The 19,291-nt window shown below is 40.9% G+C and overlaps 1 protein-coding gene across 1 annotated transcript in view; it reads left to right on the top strand.

Moving 5' to 3' along the window:
- Dnah5 (dynein axonemal heavy chain 5) overlaps positions 1-19,291 on the top strand; it is a gene marked incomplete at its 5' end in the record, with an annotated part of 220,050 nt that overhangs the window by 75,540 nt on the left and 125,219 nt on the right. Inside the window, 7 exons of the mRNA XM_059276732.1 lie at positions 1,982-2,138; positions 5,645-5,857; positions 6,613-6,837; positions 8,152-8,324; positions 16,965-17,143; positions 17,827-18,014; positions 18,351-18,545. Coding sequence (XP_059132715.1) covers positions 1,982-2,138; positions 5,645-5,857; positions 6,613-6,837; positions 8,152-8,324; positions 16,965-17,143; positions 17,827-18,014; positions 18,351-18,545 — 1,330 coding nt within the window. The remainder of the gene's footprint in view (positions 1-1,981; positions 2,139-5,644; positions 5,858-6,612; positions 6,838-8,151; positions 8,325-16,964; positions 17,144-17,826; positions 18,015-18,350; positions 18,546-19,291) is intronic.

The raw sequence follows: 19,291 nt of genomic DNA, 5'->3' as shown, positions 1-19,291 counted from the left end.
GTCTCTTCATAGCAATAGAAACCCCAAGACACAAACTAATAAAAAAAACCCAACAACAATGAAATAAAAAAACACACAGTTAAACCAGTCAAACAATAACAACAGCACCACCAGCAGAAACAACAATAACAACAACAAAACAGCAAACAGTGATTCTCAGAAAATCACTTAACTAGAAACACGGTGAAAGTACTTTTCTAAGTGTATATCAACACTCCTGGTAGAAATTCATCTGAATTGAACTTGAGCCATGATGATTCCTTGCCTAACTCTGGGACAACGATGGCCTTTGCCCATGTGTGCTTCTCTGTATCTTCATGATTAGGGACAGTGTTTGGACTAGCTTGTCCTGAGCCGTGAGGAACTAGCTAGGTTGTTCTCACTGACGTAAGTGACAGTTAAAAATACTGGGCTTCAAGTGGAACTTTGAAATGGTTTTGATGAAGTAAAGAAAAGATAAATATATCACATTTGAACAAAATAAAAAAATGGTTACCATGAAGATAGAAAAATAATGTATGATAACATACAAGTACTACGGATCACTTATTTATCCTTGCCCACTAAAAACTGGTTTTGAGATGGCTGTTGAAAAATAATAAAGTTGCTGCAAAGTTAAGGTCAAAGAAAAAGAAAGGATAATAATTAGAAGGGAACATTGGTGTACCTCTCCCATAAGTAGATCTTAGTTAAATGAAAAAGAGCCTTTGGGAGGAATATGAAAGACCATGCATAGTTAGGCACAACTTTCCTAGGTTCCATAGCATAAAACATATTTGTTTCCAGGAAAATAGTTGTTGTTGTTTTTTTTCTTTTTTTTGTGTGTGTGTTTTTGTGTCCTTGAATTGATACTTTGGGGAAATTCCACTGTGTATCTGCTATCCCATCAGAGTGTAGGTCAACCATGAACTGCATGTGTGTGTTCACGTAGGCACATGTGCTTTTGAAGGCCAGAGAACAACCTTAGCTGTTGTTCTTTGGGTGCAGTTCACCTATTTTTTTTTCTTTTTTTGTGATAAGGTCTCTCACTGGCCTGTTACTCAACAAATAGATAGGCTGGCTGACCAGTGGGCCCCAGGGGTCTGTCTTCATCTCCTTATCTTCAGAATTACAAGTGTGTTGCACCACACCTGGATGGTTTTTAAAACATGGCTCTGTGCATTTAACTTAGATCATAAGCACTGTACCTATTGAGCTATCTCCTCAGCCCCAACCATGAGTATTTTATTAAAAAATAAATTATATTTTATTTATTGTTATGATGGTGATGATAATGAGGATGTGTGTTTCTGGTATGTGCACGCATGTGGACACATGCCATGTCGCCCTGATGGATACCAGAGGACAATTTGTGGGCATTATTTCTCTTCTGCCATGCTGGTCCTGAGGATTGAACTAAGGTTATTTGGCTTGCATCAATAGCTGGGGGAAATTTTTAATCCTGGCATGGACCCAGAGGATAGGCTATCTGAAGTGCTGCGAAACGATGGGGCATAGTAACAGGATTTTGGTACCTCTGAGAGGCAGCAGGCCTGTTATAAGGCTTATCGATTCCTGGAGTTTGCTTTTGTCCTGGGGAAGGGTGTACTTACTTCTCCCTTAAGATAGTCTTCTAATGATATGAAGCCTTTTTGCAATGCCAAGAAGCAAAGCAAAATCCTACATCAATCTGTAAACTGTATTTTTTATCTTGCTTTCTATAAAGAAAATAAATGATATGTTAGTTTAAGTAAAATATGAACTTAACACTTACGGAAGAATAAAGAAATTCTACCACTTACTCTGGAAAAAAACCCAACTTACCTTTTCTGTTGAATATGAAATGCTATTTGACAAAACTTACAACAAAACAACATCAAAAACATGAAGGTGGGAACAGCAGATGGTCGCATGATCTTTCCTCGTTCTTGAACCCAAGGGGATATCATTTGCATAAAGGTCAGCTCATTTGCATAAAGGAGCTTTGCCTTTTCCTCCTCAGATACCTGGAGAAGAAAAGACTGTGTTTTCCTCGCTTCTTTTTCGTGTCAGACCCTGCTCTGCTGGAGATTCTGGGCCAGGCGTCGGACTCCCACACCATCCAGGCCCATTTGCTGAATGTGTTTGACAACATTAAGACCGTCAAGTTCCATGACAAGGTCTGCCCAGTTTTAATCACTGCCTGCAATTTCTGTGTCTCAGAGTGTCAACTGTCTCTATCAAGTATTCTTTAATACTGTTTTTACAAAAGATTTACTCCCTTGCCATTAGCTCTTGGCCAGTAATTAAACAGAAATGCCAGTGTACAAACTTACATTCAGTTTTCTATGGTTTATTAGTATCTGAAATGCAGATTAAATATAATCAAGAATGTATTGTACAACAAGAAGAAGATTAGGCATGAGGATTGCAAATTTGAGGCCAGCCTGTATTATACAGTGAGTTTAAAGCTAACCTGGACTGTAATACAAATCCTTATCTCAAAACATACAAGCAAGTAAAAAAAAAAGCAAAATAAAACACCAACTTTAAAAACATATTTTATAACATTTGACGTTTTACATATTAAGTATTCAGAAATCCAATGAGTTAAGGAAATCAATTGCTTATATATAATGTCATTACTAAACAGAATTGCTGCATGGATTTGGTTATTTTTGTCAGGCTTCAGAAGTTTTTGGTGTCATTCAAACTATTTTATTTTATTTTATACTCCTACTGCGTTTATGGCATCATGGAGTCGTATAAGTTATCTAACCTGATGGAGAGTTCATTTGCATAGTTCCAGAACACACTGTTCATCCTTCTATCCAAATTCCTAGGAAAAGGACATTTCCCCTTTGACATTGTGTTCAGTCCTCTGGTGCCTCATATCAGCTCCATAGTATTCATTTATTCACCCTATAAGCCAATTTAAGCTATTGAGTAGCTATCATGTGCCAGATGTTTTGCTTAAGAATGGGAATATACCAACTAGCCTGAGGGAACTCATGCTCTGATGGAAGAGATGGAGAAGTAAACAGATGGAGTCTACAGAGTGCAGTTAGTGCTGTGATAGATTGATTCCATGGTAGGCAATTAAAAGCCGGCCATTATGGTCAGGCACCTTGCTATGTGCCACAGTGAGGCTGGCTGTAGGGTTCCCAGGGAGAATGTATCATCACTAACACAGATTTCTTTCTTATTCCGAAATCTCACTGTTAAATTATTGATACACTTGGACCAAATTATTATTGTGCTTGTGTTAAGCACGTGCTACATAAGAAAACCTGCCAGGGAGCGCTAATGTGGGGGTATCAGTTGTTAGGAAGACTTTTTGAAGGAATAAATTGGTTTCAATTGATGCTTTGAGGATGAGTGGGATGTAACCAGGAAGGTGAAGAAGGGAAGTGTGGCTTGGTCAGAAAGTAGTATGTGCAAGAGCCTAGAGGTGTGTGCAGCCCAGATCAGAGCTGTGGGTGTGTGGACTAAAGGTTTTCATGGCTTAGAACAACAGCAGCATGTTCTCTCTTACTTCTGGAGGCTGGAAGGCAGAACTTAGATGATGGCAGAGTTGGTTGTCCAAAGAAGACCCTGAGAGAGAACTTCATTCATGCTTTTGCTATGGTTTCTTACTGCTTTTGGCAGTCCTTGGTGCTTTTGGCCACTAGAAGCCTTTTGGTGTCTAAAATCTGATCTTCTTGTAGGGTCAACTGTCCTTATCAGGACACCCTAATCCGTTATAACCTCACCACAACCTGATGAGATGTGCAAAGATTCTAGTTTCTCGTATTTTAAATCCACAGACTCTAGTGCTTGCAACTCTATTGTATCTTGTTTTGGCGAATGTAATTCAAGTCACAAGAGGAACTGGTGAGCCAGAGTCATGGGTAGATTCCAAAGGCCAAGTGTGCCATGCCATGGACTGTCACTTCAGCATGTGTCAGAAAACCATGGGGAGCTTCTAAGTATAACACTTAGTGTGTCTGGTGCAGTGGTCAGGTGAAATGGAAGGGGTCAGGAAAGTGGAACTACTGAAGTAGACTTCACAGGAGGGGCATATTGTCATTACTAAACAGAATTGCTGCATAGAGGGGAAGACAGGGTGGGTTTTAGTGCTCAAGAGCAGTGGTTCTTGTTACTATAGAGGACAGGTAGGTTAGTGTTCCTGTCTGATATTTAGGAACGACCCCTTAGTGGAGTTGGCACTATGTTTTATTGTACGCGTTTTTTCTCTTTTATACAATCTCTTTTTATTCTATTTTGCTGTTTGCGTCTGTTGTTGGTTTGAAATATGGACTTGTTGTGTGGCAAGGGCTAGCCCAGAACTCATTCTGGCTGGTTTCAAGCTTATGATTCTCCTGCGCTAGACTTCCCAGTGCTGGGATCACAGACATCTGCAACTGTAGCCAGCCTGCCTTACCAGTTTTTTTTTTAAAGGTCTTTTATGAAGGTAGTCTAAAACAGTGTTTCTTTTCTGGCAGTAGTTTGTATTTATATTTAGCAACATTAAAATACTTTAAAAAAAGGTATTACATCAAGAGGGAAGTCCTTCCTGACGTTTGGGAAATCTTTCTGCTACAGTACTGGGATTTCATGTTCAACAGAAAAGCTTTTTACTCTCTCAGGCTGAGGAACAAAGTTTTTTTGTCTCCTAGTTTGTAGGTTAAATGCCGACTCAGCTTTAGTCTCTGTTTAGCAGCCACATCTGCAGGTCACTCTGCCTTTGTTTTTTCCTTGTTCCCACCAGGAGGTTGGTACATCAAGAATCAGGTCCTGGGTTCTAAATTTTATAAAATTATAAATACCAAATGCAAGCGAGGAGCCTGAAGTTTAAGATGTGTTACCCTCGTTGGTAGATCACATCCATATACAACTGAAGAGGACTTATAGCACTAAATTTCAACCCCAAAGAATTGGTGTTTTGTTGGCTTATTTTTTCAAACCAAAGAGGAGAAACAACAGCAAGCATTTCCATTTCCTTTATTTCATTTTGTTTGTCATGCACAGTGGGAGGTAGGTGGGAGATGCAGGACAGGTGCTTTCTTTTAATGGCCAGTGCAGACAAGAAATTTAGTCTTAGTGCTGTCCTCCATGAAGAGGTCCATCAGATCTAGGTCCTGAACTCCAGACAGCATGCTCTTCTCATGACGCTGTGTCGCCTGGAGACTGAATGAAATGAGCGGAATGGGGGTTGGGTTTGATCAGAAGACACCTCAGAGTCCTCTCCTGCAGAGAGTACCGTGCTTGGTCCAGAATCGGAATGACTTTGTAATGGCTTTGTTCTCATCATCATATTGATCAGGCTGTTCCTGATGTCAACCCAATAATCATGTGGTGTGGAGTTACAGCCTCTTTGTGAGCTCCACCTTGCTTGGAGGATTTTAGAGGTTTTTCTTTTCTTTTTTTTTCTTCCATCAGCACATTTGTATTAAGTATTTCTTTTAGAAATAACCCCAGTCCTTTAGAGTACTGATGAGCTGGAATTGACTTGGGTTTCTTCTTTCGATTTTAAAGCCAGCTCTTTGTGGTTGTTTTGAAATGGCTTTATGTCCTGTTTTGCCATCTATTTTATGACTTGTGCCTTAACTTTTTGTGGGCAGGGTAACATTGACAAGAGGACACAGAGGGAAGGTATTTCTTATTTTTATATGAATATGGCTATCTTTTTCATCTTCTAACATAGATCTATGATCGAATCCTGTCAATTTCCTCTCGGGAGGGAGAGACAATTGAATTGGACAAACCTGTGATGGCAGAGGGCAATGTAGAAGTCTGGCTTAATTCCCTCCTGGAGGAATCTCAGTCCTCATTACATCTTGTGATTCGCCAGGCAGCTGCAAATATTCAAGAAACAGGTTTCCAACTGATTGAATTTCTTTCTTCCTTCCCTGCCCAGGTCAGTGTATTGAAATTGGAAATTATTTTTTTGATCAAATAGTCATTTTAAATCTTAGATATTGCCTATTATAAGCCTCATAAATGGTGTAATTTTATTCTGGCTGAACATTAGGGTTTTTATAAAGACCAAATATGGATAAGCTTAAAGATTTCAACTGTTGATTATTTGGCCATATATAATTATAGACTTACATATGATTTGGGGTTACAGAGATATTTGACATATTTTTTTTTAACTTAAAACAGTTTTTCTCTTAACAAATATGCTTAGGTAACAATGTACATAGATCATAAAAGTGTACTCAGAGCACCCTTAACTAGAAAAAATATTCTTTAGTATTAAAATACAGGAAATGATTTTTCTTAGTCCTTTTGGTCAATAAAGATTGTATGAGTGTCTACTATGTAGAAACACCGTGCCTAATTGAGTAAAGCCAATTTAATTCCTTATCTACATGTGACTTAAAAGTCTGTTTAGAGAGAAGTGTGAGCTAAACCTGTGGGATGTAAGATCCCAAGAGAGATGTAAACACACCAGAGGGCTTCCAGCACTTATGCATTAGATAAATAACATGAATCGAGTCCACAGACTTTGAAATAAATCAAGGAAGTTTATATAATCAGGGCCATCCATTTGCATAATAACCATAGTAATTCATTATAGTGACTTCTATGTAAATTCTATGCAAATTGTAAATATACTATATATACTCTTATAAAGCCTTAGCCTCTTTTGTTTAAAATCTCTACAAGGTTGGATTATTAGGAATTCAGATGATATGGACCCGGGACTCAGAAGAAGCCCTTCGAAATGCCAAGTTTGATAAGAAAATCATGCAAAAGACCAACCAGTCCTTTCTAGAGTTACTGAACACGCTGATCGACATTACTACAAAGGACCTGAGTTCCATGGAACGAGTTAAATATGAGACGCTGATTACTATTCATGTGCACCAAAGGGACATCTTTGATGACTTGGTAAATGCTTTATAAATGTTCTATCGTAAACAGAAAAGCAAACTCTAGGTGCCATCTGTGTTCACCCACTGAACTGATAAGATGTATTTGTGAAAAAGTCCAATTCAGGCACAGGCACGCTGATATCAGAGCACACGTGTCAGACTCTCTTCATCTGTAAGCTGAAATTTTAGTCATACTCTGTAATGAGACACTACTTTAAAATTCTTTGTGTTTATTTCAGATGCTAAAATGTCATGTGGTGTCCTGAAAAGCTTTTCTCTTTCTCATTTTCCTTGTAATTATTGATTGAAGATTACCGGTTTCTTGGGGGCAGAAATTATAAACGTGTTAGTAGCAGAGCTGTTTAAGGCTTCTTTGTCAGATTTGACAAATCACATCCTTCGCAAATCGTACCGCCCTTTACGTTGTTGATTGCAAAGTGCCCTTCTTACCCCAGCAGATGTCGCAGAGTTTCCCTTTAAACGTATAAAGGGATGGATAAGGGGAGATCCATAGTTATAGTTATGTGAAGTGTGAAAAGAAATTAGAACTGTCTTCTTCTATAAAATGTAATATTAGGTAAGAGGCAAGAAGCTCTTATCTTCATAATAATTTTCTGGATTGTGTCTCAGACCCATTATGTAAAAAAAAAGATTATGAAAGATTGGTCCTGATGTAGTGGAATCAAAAGACTGCATTTTTGTGCTATTTTGTGTTAATCTTGCCTAATAGCTAAGCGCACTGTTTGATTCTCAGAGAAAGAGAGGACACAGGGTAGTTTTAGATTTCTTATTTGTCAAAGAGAAATGATTAAAGTATCTTAAAATTTTGGTAAAAATTTTAAATGAAACCATTGCCAGATATTAACCTGCCATTTAAATGTTAGGATTTTTGATCTGTTGAAAATTCATAAAAAAAACCAAAAAATGGTTAAAAAAAAAGCTTACGATTTCATCATCTTCTTAAGAGATTCCTTTTTTTGCCATGTGATTGTAGCTTTGTCTTTGTACTCTCATAGATTGAATCTCATGGTTCAGATATATGGTACTGTGCATGAAGGGGCGCAATTATAGAAATGACTCTCATATTATTAACTGTAATGTCATTTCAATCTGAGCAACCTAGCTGGAGTGGTCTTGATTCCTCACGTTCCCATAGCATCTCAAGTTGCTTTTTTGTTGGTCAATAACTGATTGGGTAAGATGACGAGAGACTTGACGTCTCTCACCTACTTGGTTTTTCTCCTTTTGACTCTGTGGTCTGTGCAAATGCGAATGTGTCTACTTAGCAAGCGACTCATCTCTGGTCTAACACACACCTTTTGAATTTCAGTGCCACATGCATGTCAAGAGCCCTGCGGACTTTGAGTGGCTGAAACAGTGCCGATTTTATTTTAAGGAAGATTCTGACAAGATGATGATCCACATCACAGACGTGGCTTTCATATACCAGAATGAATTTTTAGGCTGCACTGACAGACTTGTCATAACTCCACTCACAGACAGGTGACGGGAGGATTCTGTCATTCCATAGCCCTCTTCTCCTCTGCTTAGCATTTTAGTCCCTCTGGTGGCCCAGGGGACTTTTTTGCTAACAGTTCTTTCATAGCAAGTCCTTTGAAAGTTAGCATTTCTAGCTTTTCCTGCGTCTTCACCTGGGATTCAGGTTTGTGGTTGAAACAGACCTCACTTCTTTTGCGTTCAGTCTTACAGAGGCAAAGTGTAAATGTGTCTGTCGATGGACAAGAAAGGAATTAATTACTGTGTGCCACTAGGTGTGAATCACAGTGGGCAGTGAAGGTCACTTTATTAACTTCAGCACCTGTTGTTCTTTGGAGAAACAATTAAGGTGTTTTTTAAAAAGCAGGAAAAAACATGGAGTAAAGCACAGTTCAAAGCAGGAAGACTGGTGGGGTATGGGCAGGGACATGGCAGCTGCCATCTCTTTTCCCTTTGCCCATCACCTGCACTCACGCTGGCTAACTACAATTGTCTGCTTGAGTGGATTAAGAAACACCCAGGCCATCCATTGTCAACACCTTTAGCTGTCTTTGAGGGTTTTTCCCTCCAAGAGCTAACTTGGAGTGGTCTCACCACCCTATGGACGAGGGTCTCAGAATGGATCAGAAGTGAAAAGGAGAAGGGCAGCCGAACTTCCATCTCTGTTTCCTGACCTAGTGAGAGTCAGGATTTTGTTAGGTCACTGTCAGCCACGTGTTACAATAATGCGTTCGCTTCTGTCTGGAAAACCCTCCTGCCACCCTCCGTTGTTTTCCTTTCCATATCTGTATCCTCTGCCTGCCCCCGCCCCCGCCCCCCCAAAGCACAATTTCTTTCTACCCTGCTTGTCTTGAACGTACTCTGTTCAGACTCACAGTGTCAATTTTATACAGCTACCGTAACAAATCATCCCACGTTCAGAAGCTAATTCTCACAAACCTATTTTACCCTTTCGTAAATCACAAGAGGGCTGCATTCCTTCCTAGAGACACAAGGGGGTGCCGTCTCCCACCTTTTCAGGTTGTTGGCAGAAATCCTCTTGGCTGTAGGACCTAGGTCCTCACTTCTCACTGGCTGTGAGCAGGAGACCACCCCAGCTCCAGAGAGCTGCCTTGTTCCTTTACTTGTGGTCTCTTCCTTCACCCTAAGAAGCACAAACAGTGGGCTGAATTCATGCCATTTGTCCTTTGTACCTCATCCCTCTGTGTCTTTGACATGCTTTTCTGTCTCCTGTTTCCTCAGAATGGATTGAATCCATTGGGTAGCCCGGGATAGGATAATCTGTCTACCCCAAGGTCCTCACATTGATAATGTCTGCAAAGCCCCTTTAGCTATATAAGGTGGTATGCTCATAGTGTTCAGAGGCTAGAATATGGGCATTTTTGGGGACAACATTATTCTATTACATGTCCCCATTCCCTTGAAGTGTTCCTGTGAAAGTCACTCACACCTCAAGCTGTCACATCCCATGTCAGTTCTGGCCTCACCTTCCTTGCATAATCGTTAGTACTGGCATTATTGGGCTGCCTCCTTTTTGATTTAACGTTTTCATGTGGCTCCTGATACTGCTTGTTCCTCCATTGCACATTGGGGTTCTTGTCTCTAGCTGCACTGCACAGATCTCACATGACTTTTAATAGCATCTGGATGCTGACTCCAAACTGAATATCACCAGAGCACCTTTCCTGAGCTCCTGGGATGTATGTCCATTCACCTGCTGGCATGACATGGCCCTCTGGATGCTCAAAGACTAACTACAGCTTGTTTGATTTTCTCCTATCTTCTTCACACTAGTAGTTGGACATCCTATTTTTATCGATGTAGTGGCATCCATCTCCTAACTCTGGAATCTGCTACCTTTACTTCACCAAGCAAGAACTCCTTGGTGCACCCTTGAAGTCTATCCTCTTAATCCATTATCCAGTCTATTATCAGTATCTGAAATGTGATGGCCCTTCTAACCCTTTGCTGTAACCATTTGTGATCCACTGAAACCCCCCACCTAGATTATTGGCAAGGTCTCTTAGCTGGTTTCCCTACATTGCGTCCTGTTGTCTGTTTGCAGGACAGACAACAGAATGTAAGTGATATTATGTCACCCCTTTAGCTCTAACCCTTTACTTTGGTCCCATGTCACAGAAAGTCAAGGCTACTATCACATTAGCACAAGCTGCCCTGGCCACTTCTGTCTTTTTTTCCTTATTCACTTCCATCTATACACTCTTTGGGGTTTCTCAAACAGACAAGCACAGTTTTGGCTCAGGGCTTTTGCGTTTGAAATACTCTGACTGGTAGAGAATTGCCTCCCTTCTTCACGGCCTTCTTTCTCTGCTCAGATGTCACCTTGGAGGGATCTTGTAAATCTGACATTAGCCAGATACAGTGATTCCTGCTCCCCACATCTGACCCAGATTTCCCCCTTTTAACTATTATTTTAAATTAATCTCCTTTCTTCCTTGAAAATGCAAGGTTCCTGAGTCAGGCTTCACGAGATGAATTCACTAAAATGTCTCTGTCACATAACAGTTGTTAAATAAACACTTCTGGAGGAACAGAAGAAATGCTCATTGGCTAATTAGTTTTTTATGACGAAGTTAAATAGAAGAAGAGAAAGTAGAAAGTTGAGAGTGGGAAGCTTTTCTAAGTTTTTAAATTTTTAGTTCACTTGCTATTCTTATGCACATATTGGATAATTATTTACCAAAATCCCAACTTTCACATATATGTGTCAGGTCCAATCTTTTTTGTTACTTGATTATTTCACCATTAAAAACCAGAGAACCTTGAAAGCAAAGCAAGTATTTGCAACTGTAAGTGTAGACAGTTTTGAAATTCATCTTAGACTTTTACCCCTGGGCCCCCTTATCTGCATTTCTTCAGCTTGAATGTGTGAGAAGTGAGGTATCGTTTTTGGCTGCTGGCTCAGAGTACAGAATTTTCTGTTCTTTTACAGTAAGAAAGCTCCTAACGAAAACAAATGTCTTCTAAAGGTGCAGTTCTGGAGGTACTGGCATATACTGTCAGCCTTTGCTGTCTGACCTGTGAAATCTGACAGCCATGGCAGCTGAGGAGCTTCACATCACAGAGAAAGACCCGTTGACATTTCAGATGGTCAAATGGCCATCATCACATGATAACAACACATATTACCTTTCCCCAAAACTCATGATGATTTTAATAACCATCCTCCTTCCACTTCTGAGTACATACAGAGGAGGCTGGAATGTCCTCACTATTACTGTCACCTAGGCAGAGGCCAGATGAAATCAAGGTAGTTAGAGCTTCCTGTTGACAGATTAAAAAGAAAATCACCATGTGTTTTCCTGACATAGTGAAATAGTTTCTATGACTCCTTCACTCTGTCCTTCACAGCTGTGGTGTCTTGGGCAAGATTTCCAACCCCTCCCATTTGTTTGTTTGGAATTCTTGAATGAACTATAATCATGCATAAAAGCCCCCCCCCCCCCATATTAGTTGCTTTGGAGCAGATGTGATATAAACCTGAGAGAAGAACCCAAAGACTTGATTTTGGCTTCTGCTGTCAGAGGGGCAGCATGTGATTTCCTGGCTCTGGGCACTTGAACAGAACATAATGATGAGCTTATTTACCTCATGATGGACAGGAGCTATGCATAAGGAAGAATATAGGAGGAAGAAGGCAAGATATATCTATGGTGATATTTTATTTGTATTAAAATGTTATTTGTATGTTAATAAATAAAGTTGTCCAGGGGTCAGAGCTGTTAGCAAGCCATAGGAAAGCAGGGCAGTGGTGGTGTACACTTGTAATCCCAGCACTTGGTAGGCAGAGCTAGGTAAGTCTCTGTGTGTTCAGGAATACAGCCAGTATTGGATACACATGCCTTTAATCTCAATACCAATCATAGAAAACCTGGAGGTCTATACAGACAGGTCGTGATGAGGCAGTCATGTGGTTGGGTTTACAACCAATGAGAAGGCAGAACAGGAACTCTATATAAAGACTTTAACACAGGGGTAGCTCTGGTTCGGAGAGGTAGGACCACTGCAGGAGGAAGGGTAAGGTTTTAGCTCTTAGCTCTGACCTCTTGGCTTTCTTTTTTGCATTGGTTCTGTGTTTCTTATTTAATAAGAAGGTTGGTTACATCTACATATATCCCCTAATGACACCCCCCAGTGAGCTACTTCCTCCATTTAGGCCCCACTAATTCCAACACATTACAAACACATCAAGGTATTAACCCATGGATTAGGATAGAGGCCTGAAGATCCAGTCATTGGTCCAAAACCAATCATCTGGCAATGGTACCATCAATTATATGAGCTTAAAGGAGTGTTTCATATTAAAATCATGATACCTTTCTTATCTGGGGGGGGGGGTATGTTCCATGATCCTCAGCCGATGCCTGAAATCCCAAACAGTATTCAACTCTAGGTATACTACTTTTTCCTATACATACCAATTCATGTTGAGATTTGATTTATAAATTATACATAGCAGGAGATTACCAGTAACTATTGATAAAATGAATTATAATAAAAGTTATACAAATATGTCTTTATCTCTCTTAAAATATTCAGTTTGTAGACTATCTAAAGCAATGGTAACTTCAGAAGATGAGTGCATGGATAAGGAGGAATTGTATGTACCCAGCTGTGGTATATAGATGATTAATTGTCTGTCTATCTATCTATCTATCTATCTATCTATCTATCTATCTATCTATCTATCTATCTATCTATCTATTTATCTATCTATCTCTTCTTCCCTTTGTCTCTCTCTGTCTCTCACTAACTCTCTTTCTCTGTATCTGTTTGTCTCTCTGTCTTTCTGTCTCTGTGTCATCTGTCTCTCTGTCTCTGTCTTTGTTTCTCTCTCTCTGTCTTGGATCCAATGATGCAGTTCAGATGGGTCTGAAAATATACAGCCCAAGATGACTTTAACTCATGAGCATCGTCTGTCCTGCCTCAGTCTAGTGAGTGCTGGGATTACAGGCGTGCGCCACCATACCTGGTTTATTGCTTTTCTTAATCACGGAGTGCACATTGTTTAGCAGCTTTCCTATCAGCTCCTTTTAAGCACATATGTGTGTCCTAGTTCGAAGTCTGTAACTAACTTCAATTCTCAACACAGGGAATTTCTTGCCGGTGTATATATCCTGTTGTCCTCCTTCAGAAACTTTGGAACACTTTAGAATCAATAGGTGTAGAAAGTGCATCTCTTTACATGTGATAAGAAGCGTCTATAATGCCATGGATACACAATAGCAACGGCGACAACAATTGCCCCATGTTCACGAGTGTAGAGAGTTCTGCAGGGCAGCAGTGAGTGGCCAGAGCTGGTTCCTTATCTTGAAGGCTGGATGCACCTTGAGTCTGACAGAAAGAGCTTGGCTTGCAGCCACAGGCTAGACTAAGCATCAGCTCTTCTGAGATCCTGAGCAAAATCACTCTGTTATGTGAGCCTCTTTCTTCATTGTGAAGTGGAATCAGGGATTTTTTTCTTTTTATTTATTTAAAATTTTTTTAATTCATTTTACACACCAACCACAGATCCCCCTTTTATCCCTCCATCCTCTCTCACTGCAACCCATTCCCCTATTCCCTCCTCCAAAAGGGTAAGGCCTCCCATGGGGAGTCAGTGAAATCTGGTACATTCAGTTGAGGCAGGACCAAGCCCCTCCCTGCTGCATCAAGGGTGAGCAAGGCGTCTGACCATAGGTAGTGGGCTCCAGAAAGCCAGTTCATGCGCCAGGGATAGATCCTGATCCCACTGCCAGGGGCCCCTCAAACAGACCAAGTTACACAACTGTCTCCCTTATGCAGAGGGTCTAGTCCAGTCCCAAGCAGGTTCCACAGCTGTTGGTCTAATGTTTGTGAGTTCCCACAAGGTTGGTTCGGTTGTGTCTGTAGATTTCCCCATCATGATCTTGACCCCCCCCTTGCTCATATAATCCCTTTTGCCTCTCTTCAACTCGACTCCTGGAGCTTGGCCTGGTGCTTGGCTGTGAATCTCTGCATCTGCTTCCATCAGGCAGTGGATGAAGGCTCTATGATGACAGTTATTACCGGGGTAGGCCAGTTCAGGCACCCTCTCCACTATTGCTAGTAGTCTAATCTGGGGTCGTCCTTGTGGATTCCTGGGAATTTCCATAGCACCAGGTTTCTCCCTTACCCCATACTTTCTACTCTGTCCCTCCCCCAGCTCGATCATCCTATTCCCTTGTGTTTTCATCCCCTATCCCCTCCCCTCTAATGCCCCACCCCCTCGTCCCCAGTTTACTCACGGAGATCTCATCTGTTTCCCCTTCCCAAGGTGGGATCAGGGACTTCTTGCAGGTTACTCTGGGGTTTTAATGAGATAACATGGAGATCATTGTGTAGGTAGTGGTTGTTAAAGACTGCTTGGAAAGGAATGGCAAAATGCAAGTGGGGAATTAGGCCTTTGGCTAGAGGGAAATAGGGACATGAGTGCAAGTGTCCATCTGCTTTCACACCAGGCTTCTTCCTCCTTGGCCAGGCTGGCTGCTCACCTGGTTTTCAGAAACTTAGTTCTAGTAGAGAACCTGGGAGATCCCAGTCTGTGTACTCGATGTTCACTTCCACTTCTAAGCTGGGTAAATTGCCGCTTTTTCTCTGAGTTCTTCCTCAAGTCCCTCTGAACACTATATTCAGCCATAGGAAACAAAGCTGCACTATCTTATGGATTGTTTTCTCTGGCAACACCAGGTGGTGCTGGGAATCAAGGAATCTATCAGCATATTTTTAGGGTAAAATTTTTCCTTTACAGGCTTTCTTGTATTTGCTTACCAAATCTTTCACGTGTTATCCTCATCTGGTAAGATGTGGAAAGAATTGCAGATGCCGGAATGTTATTATTTAGCAGTGTGTTGCTTAAAACCAAGGTCATGCAGGCCTGGGAAGATGGCTCAGGTGTTAAGAGCACTAGCTACTCTTGCAGAGGCTCTGGGATCACTTCCTAGCACCCCCATCAAAACTCACAACTATCTGTAGATCCAATACCTCCTTGTGGCCTCTGTGGGTTCCTGCTCATGAATGGTGCACATACACTTACACACATGCATACATTCCCACTCATAAAACATTAAATTAAATCAAGTATGTGGAACTATGAGCTCTTAGATTCATCAGACAAGGAATCTATTTAAGTGATTCCCAATCTGACAAATAGGATGTACTTATTTTTCTCTTTTTCTCATGATGTGAATTGAACCCAAAGCCTTGGGCATGTTAGATAGCCACTCTCCCACCTAGCTGCATCCCAAGAGTTTGAGTTTTTGGGAGCCAGAATCTCATTACACAGCTCAAGCTAACTTTGAATCCACTATGCAGCCCAGGCTGATCTTGAATTCATCATCCTTCTGCCTTTGGGAGTACAGCTTGTGTTACCATGGCTAGATCATTTATTTTTGTTCTTTCTTATGTATATTTGAGGATTACAACAGAATGGAATAGTAGACAAGGATAGGAAGTAGTTATTACAGTGATGCATGTTAGCATAGCCAGCAGCTCACAGTTACTTATTTTGGAGAGAACAGCTAAAATCTATTAATTTTGATGAAGACTCCTAGGACAATAAAGTTTTATTAACTATAATTCCATTGCACATCAACTATCTGTATTTACTGACCTTACAAAATAGATATGTTGAATCATCTGCCCTACGTCTTATTTCCTGTCTCTATTCTGCCTTTGGCCACTATTGGTTTATTCTCTATGTATTCTGCCCACTCTCTTCCTAGCATGTGAGTGAAATCATGCAGTATTTGTCTTTTGGTGTTTGGCTTATTTTACTTAGTAAAATTTCCCTGGGTCTACTCCTGTATGGCAAATGGTAGGATTTTCTTTTTAAAGACTATAAAGTATTCCATTGTATAAAACCATATTTTGAAAAGTTCATTTATCCATTAACTGACAATTGGGTCTTTCTGTGGGTATCAAAAGTATTCATTAGCTGACAACTGGGTCTTTTCTTGGCCTACAGTGAACGTAACAGAATAGACACTTTCATGAAGGGGTGAATTCATCTTTTTTGTGTATGCACTGAGATGGGAGATTGTTAGGGTGTGTGTTAGTGCTGGTTTTCATTTTTTTGGGGGAAAGTTCGTTTAGTTTTCAATCGTGACTTCACCAAGCCTCATCTTCATCAACAGTATGCAATCTCCTCAGCAATGCTTGGCTTTACTCTTTTAGTAACATCCTTCCTTTAGAGTGCCAGGTGATATACAATGATATGCATTTCCCTCATGATCAGTGAGACTGTCTAAATGTCACTCTTTTGATATGGATAGATTTCTAGGGAAGAGTTGCCAAATAAATGTTGGCAATGCTCTACATTCTTTTTCTCATGCTTATACATTCCCAATAATTATCATGAACATAAAGCCTGAAAAATGTCAGTAAAGAAATCTAACTTTTTACAGACTTCCTAAACTTATTTGGACAGAGACTTCCTCCTTCTTTCTCCATAGCACATCTCAACATGCATGAGGGCATTTGTCTTAGGATGTAGCACTGGAAATTAGGTATAGGGAGATTGGCCCTCTTCCTGTGTCTTTTAATCATGCACAGGTTCATTTCTCTGTGATGACTTGAGTGCCTTTGGGATGCTTGTAGCAAGTTTCTAAAGACAACTTGGCCCCACAGGTGCTACATCACATTGGCTCAAGCTCTAGGAATGAGCATGGGAGGAGCCCCTGCTGGTCCTGCAGGAACAGGCAAGACAGAAACCACCAAGGATATGGGCCGGTGTCTTGGGAAATATGTTGTGGTTTTCAACTGCTCAGACCAGATGGATTTCCGAGGACTTGGGCGGATATTCAAAGGTGAGCCCTGTGTCTTTCACTGACTGAAAAAATACCAGGCCAGGTGAATTTTCTTGTTAAGATTTATCTCTCAGGGATAGAGAGATGGCTCAGTGGTTAAGAGCACTGGCTGCTCTGCTCTTCCAGAGGTCCTGAGTTCAATTCCCAACAACCACATGGCAGCTCACAACCATCTATAATGGAATCTGATGCCTTCTTCTGGTGTGCAGATGTACATGCAGACAAAACACCCATATACTTACAAGACATAAACAAACCTAAAGATAAGATTTCTCTCTCAAGGTGGGTGATGCAGCCCACTGGGAACACAGCTTAGCTTGTGGGAGACTTGATTCAATCTGCAGCAACAAGAACAGCAAGATTTGTTTACTTTGTTCAAGAACTGGATATATTTTGGTGTTCTTTTTCTAGGTTGTTTTATTTGACAAGCTCAGTCTGAGCAGTGTTAGGTGGATGTAATTTGCCTTTTGTTAGGCACTTGTTGTCAGTACCATGGGTTGGATGTTTACAGCCAAGCTGCCAACTTGTTGGCTGTTTTGGGCCTCTCCGTGCACTGTTTATTTCCTGACTTCAGTTTTGAATAAACTGATCCCTGGTTCATTTTGGCAGCTGCGTAATATCCGTTTTCCTGGTTTTCAGAAATGATATACTAATTGGATTTTCTGTTTAATTTCCTTTCTAAGGGCTGGCACAGTCTGGGTCCTGGGGTTGCTTTGATGAATTCAACCGTATCGATCTACCAGTTCTCTCGGTAGCAGCCCAGCAAATCTCCATTATTCTCACATGCAAAAAGGAGCGGAAAAGATCTTTCATTTTTACTGATGGAGATAATGTGACCATGAACCCAGAATTTGGACTTTTTCTAACTATGGTGAGGAATTGCTAGTCGAGCCACTGAAACTCAGCCTTCTTGTCACGGTGCCCATACCTCTCCCCAGTCCCGTGTCACCTGCGCTTCAGGAATGAAAATTGAGATTGTAATTATCATTCCTGTTTGAAAGTCTTTAAGTGCTAAACAAAGCTTGTATTAATAACTCATGACTTAGTCTGTCCAGGCAATAGAAGAGTGAGATATGTAAATGAGCTCCCCGATTGACATTCCCGATTTGTGTTGTGTGCATAATGAATCTTTTAATATCATGCCAGTGTGTCCTAGTTGCCCCAGGAGTGTGTCTGTCATTCATCCTTGGGTTTTGCTTCCATTTAGAACCCTGGCTATGCTGGGCGCCAGGAACTCCCGGAAAACTTGAAGATAAACTTCCGATCTGTGGCCATGATGGTCCCTGACCGTCAGATTATCATCAGGGTGAAGTTGGCCAGCTGTGGCTTCATTGACAACGTAGTTCTGGCCAGGAAATTTTTCACACTCTACCAGCTGTGTGAGGAGCAGCTCTCGAAGCAGGTGTGTTATTCTGAAGGTTTTTTTTTTTTTTATGTGATTGGCCACATTTCATCTTTCTGTTCACCAGAATATTTCCAGTTCTTTAAAAAAAATTGTTTGGGAATTTCATATAAGCAAATAATGTATTTTAATAAATCCACCCCACATTATGCCCCCTCCAATTCTTTCTTTATCCCCTTCACTACTTTTCTCTCCAAATTTCATGTGTTTTTTTTTAAAAAAAAAAATCAACTGAGTCTACATAGAGCTGTCAGTATGTGTATGGGTGTAGGCCTCTCTACAGGAACATGGGTGGTCTCTCCAGCTGTATTCCTGTTAAAAACCACCTCGACCACTGCCAGAAGCCACCAATTACCAATAGCTTCTCAGCTCGGATTAGAACTCTTAACAAGGTAACTCTGACACTAAGTTTAAAATGACAAAGCTGATTTTGTGTGTGTGTGTGTGTGTGTGTGTGTGTGTGTGACACGTGCTTTGTGTATGCACATGCATGGAGGCCAAAGATCAGGTCCATGCACTGTTCCTAAGGTACTGTCCACCTCAGCTTTTGCCATAGGGGCTTTCACTGGCCTTGAGCTAACTAAGTAAGGTAGGGCCAGTGAGCACTAGGGACCTGCCTGTTTCTGATTTCCCAGTGCTGTGAACTCAAGTACGTGCTACCATGACTGGCATTTTTTTCTTATGCATAGGTTTCCAGACTGATGTCAGATCTTATGGTTACACAACAAGCGTGTGGCCTACAGAGC

Source organism: Peromyscus eremicus, chromosome 11 (assembly GCF_949786415.1).
Source record: "Peromyscus eremicus chromosome 11, PerEre_H2_v1, whole genome shotgun sequence".
Classification (NCBI taxonomy): Eukaryota; Metazoa; Chordata; class Mammalia; order Rodentia; family Cricetidae; genus Peromyscus; species Peromyscus eremicus.
This window is presented reverse-complemented; position numbering and strand designations above follow the sequence as displayed.